Genomic DNA, 9,134 nt, shown 5'->3' with positions numbered 1-9,134 from the left:
AAGTAGCGTTCCTTGTCCTTCTTTGATGGCATCAGAGGGTACGATGCCTCATTTGATGAGACTAGTGGCATCTCTCTTCTGTCCTCCCGAGCAAAGCCTACAACGCGCCAAGCGAGCTGTCCAATTATTTCTACTTTTCTTCGAGGCCTTTTCTTCCAGTTTTTGCATCAATTTTTCCTCTAAAGTACTTGAAATCTTCTATTTTTTGAATTTTTCCAATAAAAAATTGCAATGCTTTTAATTTCTTCATTATTTCCTTAAAGACAATAATAAAGTAAAGAAATTACATCCATTTATTAGCCAAAATTAACTATCAAATTAGCTCAGATTTTGCAGTTATCAGTCCGTAACTGAAAAATTGAGAAAATCTTTGCTGGGACCGTTCCTTTTCCTATGATGAGTCCTTATTTCCTTCTTTCTCCATCCAATTGTCTTCTGAGCCATTGTTGAGGTAGTTCGTTCACTTTATCCTTGTTGCATTTTGTGATTCTACAACTCTATTGTGACAATCCCTCTATTGCAATTATTATCAAATAGTAGTGGTTAAAAACTACCACTATATTTCATTACATCCAGTCATCCATATTTATATCTTATATTATGTTTGACAAAATCAGTTGGAAAGTTAATTGAAAGTTGGAAAGTTAATTGAAACTTGAAGAGTTAGTTGAAAGTTAAAAACTGAAAAAATCAACTTATTAAATTAAAAGGGTTCAATAAAATTAATTATAGAAGTAGTTGAAAAATATAAAATAATAATAAAATCACAATTTATTTAAAAAAGGTAACAAGTCGAATAAATATATTGAAGATACATATGAAAGAAAATATAAAAAATAAGAAGCTAACGTTTTAAAAAATACCACTTCAAGTAGTGTTTTAAAAAACATTAGAGACTACTAAGAAGTTATTAAAAAAAATTTATCAAGCAGTCAAATAAATTTTTCAGTTAGTAAAAATTAAAAATTAACTGAAATATCTTATCGAATATATTTTTAATGTATATGAAAAAAGAATATCTAAAGATAGGTTATGCCTCACTAAAGCACAACCCGCTAGCCTTACCAACAAGAAACATTTACATGTTTTATTGTACATATCTCTATAAGTAATATCCTTCGATATAAAACTGGAAAATAGACGTTATAAATATTTTGAAAGACGTTAAAACCAGTGAAAAGTTCATTTATAAAAAATTCGTACCAATTTTTTTCTTTGTTGTTGTTAAATTTAAAGGCCTGCGAATGGGATTGAAAATGTTTATAATATATTCCAATTTATTACCTTCTGGCTGAAAGCAATCCCTATGATTCTAACGAATAAACTGAATACGTATCTGGCAATAATACCTTAATACGATCCAAGGTTCAAAATAAAACTCGCATGGCAGAAGCTAGACTATCAGCAAGAATACGTGCATTACGAAAACTGTTAAAAAAGAATTCCAGTTTTTAAACTCAATCCATGCTAAAAATGACCTTGAACGAAGTATTGTAGTTTCAAGAGGGGTAGGGGTCAACTAAAATTGAGCATGCGCTTTGCAGAATCTAATGTATTACATAGTAGCATAGCAACGGTCATAGGCCCAACCCCGCCAGGCACAGGAGTAATAATGGATGCCACTTTTACGGCCTCTTCATAGCATACGTCACCTGCGAGGCGATAACCATCCTCGCAGCCAGGATCCTGAAACATTTAATTCTTATACTTGGTTAGTCAAGCAAAATATGAAAAACCTGTCTTAAGTCGTAAACGGCAACTTACCTCAACCGGAGTTGTACCAACATCGATCACAGCTGCACCAGGTTTTATCCAGTTCCCACGGACCAAATTAGGCACTCCAGCAGCTGAAACTACAATATCAGCTTCTGAGGTGATCTGTTCAGGGTTTTGTGTGAAGGCATGTATGACAGTGACTGTTGCATGGTGTCTCTGCCAACATATAAACGATATCACATATTCATGCAGAAGGAAACGAAAAAGTAAATAAGCCATGATTTCAGGCTTCTAACTGAAATGCATGTTTTACCTGCAATAACAAGGATGCTGGCAAACCCACAATATTACTTGTTCCAATCACTACGGCTTTTTTTCCCATAATCTCGACTCCTGATCTGATCAATAACTCAATACAGCCCTTTGGAGTACAAGGAGTAAACAGTGGCTCCCTTCCTCTTATGGCAAGATTCCCCATATTAAGGGGATGGAAACCATCCACATCTTTTTCTAGACATACAGCATCCAAAACTTTTTCCTCATCTAGATGCTGGCCCAAACGTTTAGCAATAAGTCAATCACACTAAATCAGCTAATATGAATGTATGCTAATCCACAATTGTTTAGTTGTTTGCTATGAATGTACAGCTGGCATGTAAACAACTAGTTGTACAGAAAAATAATGATGAAAAAATATATTTCACCTGCAAACAACTCCAAACGACCAAATTTAGATTAACAAAAATTTATTTTATCAATATCATCAAATTTGTTTACACGATAGCATAAATGCTATTGATATAAGTATAGTATCTATTTTATTCCCCATGTTCCTTTTTTCACGATAGCATCAAATTTTGTCTCCAAAGATGCACATGAGGATGTCTTGTTGCTTGTGATACACCTGTGTTTAGCTGGTTTAAGTAAGAGTAAGAGGTGCTTTCTAGTTATGTAAAAGATCTTCGGGTATGTAATTGTTTTGTTCCAGCGAGTAACATTGGGTTAGGTGTGTTGTGAGTGGGAAATGATGTACAGGTAATGGATAACCATTGTAGTCAAAGCAGAATGTGTGTGCTATCTAAAATCAGAAAACTGATCATCGAAAAGAAGAAATAAAATCAATTACTCTTGATAAGAGAGCTGGTCGTTCTGACTTTACTCTTGAAAAAATGATGTTCAAGACAGTTTTCTATAGAGCTGACGTGACTTTTGACTTATAACCTAAGCTTTCTACAGCAGGACAATTTCACTGCTAAGCAATGTGCTCAGGAATCGAATTTGAACCAATATTGATGCTACTTGCCCTTTTGCATAGTAGATCATGGTGAATGGATTTGTTGTCCTCCTCATTACATTTGATGCTCCTGAAATCACAAAACATCCATGAATTTGTGGATTTTGTTGCTATCCCAGACCTTAAGTTTTTTTGCTTGTTCCTTTCATGGGGGTTTACATGTTTTTAAAAATATAGTGCATTAACCTAGATTCCCATCACGGAAAATACATATGCATGACACCAAAGCTGCTTAAATAAGTATGAAGAGAAAAGTAAATACTTCATACCTGAGCAGAAGACTAAAGAGTAAAGGGTATGTATATTCGTGATAGCTTAAACCGTATACAGGATGTGTATCAACTATCAACATATAGATACAAGAAGCCAAAATAAGGAAAGAATGGAGCTAGATCTAAAGATATGATCCTAATTAGATAATGTATAGAAAATTTCCTGAAAGCAAGCCATCCACATACATACAAATTAAATCAGATATAAATAGGAACAAGTCAACTAAATCAAATTTGTATCATATCTCCTAGGATATCTTTGTAATATCTCAACAGAAATTAAAAAATAAAACGAGATCATATAAGGTACGGAAAAGAAGGAAAGAAATAGATTGAAAAGAAAAACAGAGGGTTGGCTTGCTTTGTTGGTGCAACAAATCAAATCAAAAGAAAAAAGTGTTAAACTATCACAGAAAGTTTTGAAGAAAATCGAATAAGGGAACAAATCAAGAAATATTATGAAATTTAAAAATCACAAAATAGAAATTATAAAAAAAATCTCTGCTATGACAAAATAAATACATCTTGAGATATCTTCTGATATTCTAACAAAAACAAAATCAAATTCTAAGATTTCTGTGAGTGTTATTTTGGAGTGTGCTTTTTTTTTTTTTTTTTACAATTCACACGATAAATTGGTAATTCAGAGGCTAAAGCCCTCTCCTTTCAGAGTAAACCAATTGTAATTATAGGTCCTAGCTCAAAAAATACTTCACTGGTTGACCATTTCCCAAAAAGAAAAAAGTTTGAAATAGTACGCCTTTTTCTTGAATATGAACACTCAGCAAATACTGAAGTCCATCTAATTTATTGTAAAAAGTCATAGATTCAGAAATTACTTGCGGTAGAGGAAGTTGCACAAGAATACCATGAATGGATGGATCTTTGTTAAATCTCATGATGGCATTTTGAACATCTGTTACTGCACAATCAGTGGGTAATTCAGTCACCAAAGACTTGATTCCAACTTCTTCACAGGCCATTATCTTGTTGCGAACGTAAGTTTGAGAATCCCTTCTTTGGCCCACTAAGATTACAGCTAATCCAGGAACTTTTCCTAGGCCTTTCTTCATTTGTCTTACCTTAGCAGCTATTTTTGATCTGATTTCCATGGATATCAACTTTCCATCAAGCACTACAGTAGTCTGCTCATTAACTGAGGCAAACATCAATCTCAATTCAGTATCTTACGGAATGAAATGGAAACAAGTAAGTTAAGAATGCATAATACAAGATAAAGAAAACAACGGAAATTTTAATAATCTATTCATAGGTATAAAAGCCAAAGAGTTTGAAGGACATTGTGTAAAGCTACACAGTTAATCTCATATTCATAGCTTTTATTGCAATCAATCAAGGCTGCTAATTACAAGGTAACATACAGAGCCTAACAGTTTGTTAGCACTTAGCATATGATTTGGAGAAACAAATTAAGAGGATTGTTACCAACACACTCTCTAATACACACCCTACTATTAAAATTTATTAAAAACTACAAAATCATGAGGTTCATTAAATAAGATGGGGGAACTACAAAATATTGTGATTTTCAATAAATTTCAACCAATAAAAGAGAGTGTGTTTAAAAGAGTGTATTCCAAGCATTTTTCATAAACTGATCCAGTAGAGCTTATTGTAATGTTGTATTCTTCTTAAGCATGTGAATCTTGCAGAGCCGTACTTCTAGCCACCATGTGGTTTATTTTGCTTTCCTTTCCTTCAAAGGTCTTAAGAGGACCATTTGTAGTTGTTGCCTTTCATTAAAGAAATGATTGTTACACACTGATGAAATTGAATAAACCTAGTAATCAAATATAGACCCTCTTGATCTGTCAATACTTGGAAAAAGAGAAGAGTGACTAGACATTTTACTTTGGAAGAGAATTGGAAGTAATACACATGTCTGGAGGAGTCTACAAATGACAGCAAAACCCAGGTTTTACTCAATTAAGTAAAAAAACTAAAGTTGAACAGCAGCAAAACATCTAAAGTTATAAAATTTAAGAACAAAACAAAAGTAAATAAAAGTATAGTCATTCCAAGGGAATAAGATACTTAGTTACGTACAGCTTTTATGTATTGCTGGAATACTCCGACATGAAGAAATAGGACTCCAGATGTCAGGAAGGTCCAGAGATGCAAGAGGTGGAGACATTAAAATTTGGCCTATTTGATTACCTTTCAAGGTATGAAGAAACCTTATTCTTAGTGGAATACGCTTTTTTAGATAATTTGTCCATGTAACAGTGACCAAGCCCATTATACTTATGAAGCTGTCATCAGCACCATTGCTGCCTGCAGCAAGTTTATCATGGAATCAATTATCTCTCTGTGTGTATTTTACTCTTTCTATACAAGGTTTAACAATAAACATAGGCGGTGGAATTGAAAAAAACAAGTACATGTGTGGAGGTCTTTTACACTGTAATTCAATCATAAACCTTGACTTTTATAATAATTGCTTAAAATTCATAGCAAGAATGATTTCTGATTGGCTTTGTACACTGACCATGCATACTATCAATCTTTATAACTTTAATTTAGGTAGTAGTTAAGAGTTAAACTGAATTGACATACGTTTAAACAAGGGAGAAAAGTTCAAATGACATGGTGAACCTATACAAGATCGTGGACAAATAAAAGTTACCCAAGGGCCAAAGCCTGAGATTCAAATTGACTGTAACTAGATAAGCAGACATACTGCCAGCCTACGACACTGATGCAAATTTTTTCAAGCATAGAAAAACATATAGAACCGTAAATGTATAATATCACGCAGCCTAGTCAAATTAAAACGTTTAAAGACTAAATATACGCCCTTCTTGATCCATTTGCTATGTGAAACACAGGTGAGATTGAGATGCATTTGTCGTTCTAACAGTATTACAATAATATGAACAGATGGTAGATTTAACTCAACCCTTTCAGTGATATGATAAATTAAACTTGAAACACCCTATGAATTACGAAATTAACTTAATTTGACGGCAAAGAAAAGCAATCAGAAAAAGGATGCTATGAAGGCACCTCAGTCACAGACCAGTTGGGTGTTGTGTTGTCGTCGTGATTTTCCGGGATAAGCAGTTTAAGACTGCTCGCCGCTGTGAAGCGACGAGGGCTTTAATTTGTATACGCTCTTCAATCTCCTCCTTTGAATTTCTTACTAATATATCTGACGGTTAAAAATGACCACTAAAGAAAAAGCCTCTTTAATGGGTTTGGCTAATACTTTAAGTAATTTTTGTTAGGGGTGTTTGCATTTTGTTTCCATTTTTTTTATCATGAACCAAAATTTAAAAAATATGCAATTTAGTTTGATCTAATTTTCATTTAAAATAAAATTTAAACTGAATCAAATCAATCTTTTACAATTTAGTTAGTTCGTTTTTTACAATTTTTGTCGCTATAAAATTGTTGACCATTTTATAATATAAATTTACTAAATAAAGCCTTCATACTTACTAACATATTCATATTTTCAAGTTTTCATATTTATAAATAGATGTCATATCTCATAGTAAAAATTATCATTGATGCCTTTATAACACTTTTTAAAAAGTCAAAATATTATATAGTACTAGCAATAAAGTGAACATAATACTTGTTTACCCAAGTCACCAAGAATGACATGAGTAAAGTAAAACAACCCAACTAAATAATTGTACTCTCCATGAATAAACAAAGGGTGTTGCTAGGTGCATCCAGCATTTTTTCAAAATGTTAAAACTGTCCCTCATTTGTGCTGGGTGTGCGTGAGAGGGTGGTTCGTAAAAGACTTACGAATCAAGTTGATTCATATGTTGATATTTTAAGCGTACGGATCAAGTTGATCCATATGCTGATATTTTAAACATACAGATCAACTTGATCCGTAAAATCTTTATGGATCAACTTGATCTGTAAGTCTTTTACGGATCAACTTGATCCATATGTTGATATTTTAAGCATACGGATCAACTTGATCCGTAAAATCCTTACGGATCAAGTTGATCTGTAAGCCTTTTACAGATCAAGTTGATCTGTATGTTGATATTTTAAGCATACAGATCAAGTTGATCCATAAAAAGATTATAGATCAAGTTGATCCATAAGCCTTTTATGGATCAAGTTGATCCGTATGTTGATATTTTAAGCATACGAATCAACTTGATCTGTAAAAGGCTTACGGATCAAGTTGATCCGTAAGCCTTTTATGGATCAAATTGATCCATATGTTGATATTTTAAGCATATGGATCAAGTTGATCCGTATATTGATATTTTAAGCATACAGATCAACTTGATCTATAAGCCTTTTAAGCAGGGACATTTTTGACTTTTACCATTAAGTGCTGGGTGCACCAACAATAATGTTGGGTGCACCTAGCAACACCCTAAAACTCCATGTAGGTGTCACACCCACATCCTTTGTTAATTAACTCAAAATCTCAAAACATATAATAGAACACTACACCATGTGTTACATGGACATAAAACCATAACAAATTAACAATAGTCAACAACCTAACACCCATCAATAGGTCTTGCCAATAGCTACATCATGTAAAAATTAAAACATCATCAATTAATAATTCATGGAGTTTTAGAAAGTAACATAAATAATTAAGTGATGAATCATACCATACTTCAACTCCAAGTGCAACATCTAATCAAACTTAATATCAAAGTTCTCTTCATCAAGTGGTGGAATTGGGTCATGTTCTAAAAATATATAAAATATAATAGTTAATATGAATACAAAATTAGATTTAAAAAAAACACCAATAAAAGTTTATAATACAACAAAAAATACATATTTTAATTCTTTCAATGTCGTCCACAAGCTCTTTAATATTAGTTGAACATGGAGAGGTACACACCAATTTTGTGTACAAATCAAAGTTTCAACGTTCTTTGGGGAGAGATAGCTCCTATAACAATTAAGTACTCTACCTCTCATACTAAGAGTAGACTCTTAAGCAATAGTAAACGACATGGGCAACAAATCTCTAGCAATTTGACTAAGAATAAAATATTTGCTAGAATTAACTTTCCACCACATCAAGATGTCGAAAGTAATACTTTTCTTCTCCAAATTCTCCACGAGATACAAATCTACTTCATTTTTATGATTATTTCAATTAAGATTCATGTCTTTCTCAAATTACATAGAAAAAAATTTCATGTACATCAAATTTATCAATTTCCATATCAAAAGAGGGTTGTGTAGAATTTTTCAGCTTGTTTCCTATTTCAAGTAGAAAGCACATACACACTACCCACTTCACCTAATTTAAATATCTGAGTTTTCAGGTTGAGAAAGAAGTAGTGCAGTAGTAATTTGAAAGTTGTAAACTAAGTTCAAAATTGGAGTAAACATATGTGGTTAAGATTTGTTTTGCTTACTTAAAATAAACAAATCCTTTCTCTGTGGATATGTTCTTTAATTTCTGTATGTAGTATGCTTATGTTTTACAAAACATTCTTTTAAATGTTAAAATTACTCTGTGCTTCTAATTTTGTTATAGTAAATGTTGGACTCCTATTAATTTGTAAATTGCTAATGAGATGTGTTTTGGACTCTCTGATAGCAATCCTTAGGAGGAACCTGAACTCACAACAGCGAGACCCACGAGGGTAGTTACCAGGCCCAAGTATCTACGTGATTACGCAACTTGAAGAAGACGCATGCAGCACGTGTAGATAGCTAACCATAGGCACATGTGTATTAGAAAAGGTCGTTAGAGTTGTTAGGTTCGTTATTACGGTTAAGGCCGTTGTGCATGTATTACTTGCAGTATATATATTATTGCATAATGACAAATAAAAGGCATGCAAACACTTAATACCCAGTCATTGTTTTCAGGAGGTGCC

At 32.9% G+C, this 9,134-nt stretch overlaps 1 protein-coding gene across 2 annotated transcripts; it reads right to left on the bottom strand.

Annotated features, from left to right (window-relative positions):
• Positions 1-1,399: 1,399 nt before the first annotated feature.
• LOC100791604 (bifunctional protein FolD 1, mitochondrial) lies at positions 1,400-6,462 on the bottom strand. Of its 2 annotated transcripts, none has more exons than XM_006576212.3 (6): positions 6,310-6,462; positions 5,350-5,577; positions 4,122-4,438; positions 2,030-2,266; positions 1,765-1,932; positions 1,400-1,686 (listed from the first exon to the last, which is right to left on the bottom strand). In XM_006576212.3, the coding sequence occupies exons 2-6, from the start codon at positions 5,540-5,542 to the stop codon at positions 1,516-1,518; spliced, it is 1,086 nt and encodes a 361-aa protein (XP_006576275.1). In that variant the 5' UTR covers positions 5,543-5,577; positions 6,310-6,462; the 3' UTR covers positions 1,400-1,515. The 2 variants fall into 2 exon arrangements, with proteins under 2 accessions (XP_006576275.1, XP_003521487.1); XM_003521439.4 differs by having other exon boundaries at positions 6,323-6,462.
• Between the last annotated feature and the right edge of the window lie 2,672 nt (positions 6,463-9,134).

The sequence above is a fragment of the Glycine max genome, chromosome 3 (genome assembly GCF_000004515.6).
Source record: "Glycine max cultivar Williams 82 chromosome 3, Glycine_max_v4.0, whole genome shotgun sequence".
NCBI lineage: Eukaryota > Viridiplantae > Streptophyta > Magnoliopsida > Fabales > Fabaceae > Glycine > Glycine max.
Note: the sequence above shows the minus strand (reverse complement) of the source record. Positions and strands in the feature narration are given on the sequence as shown.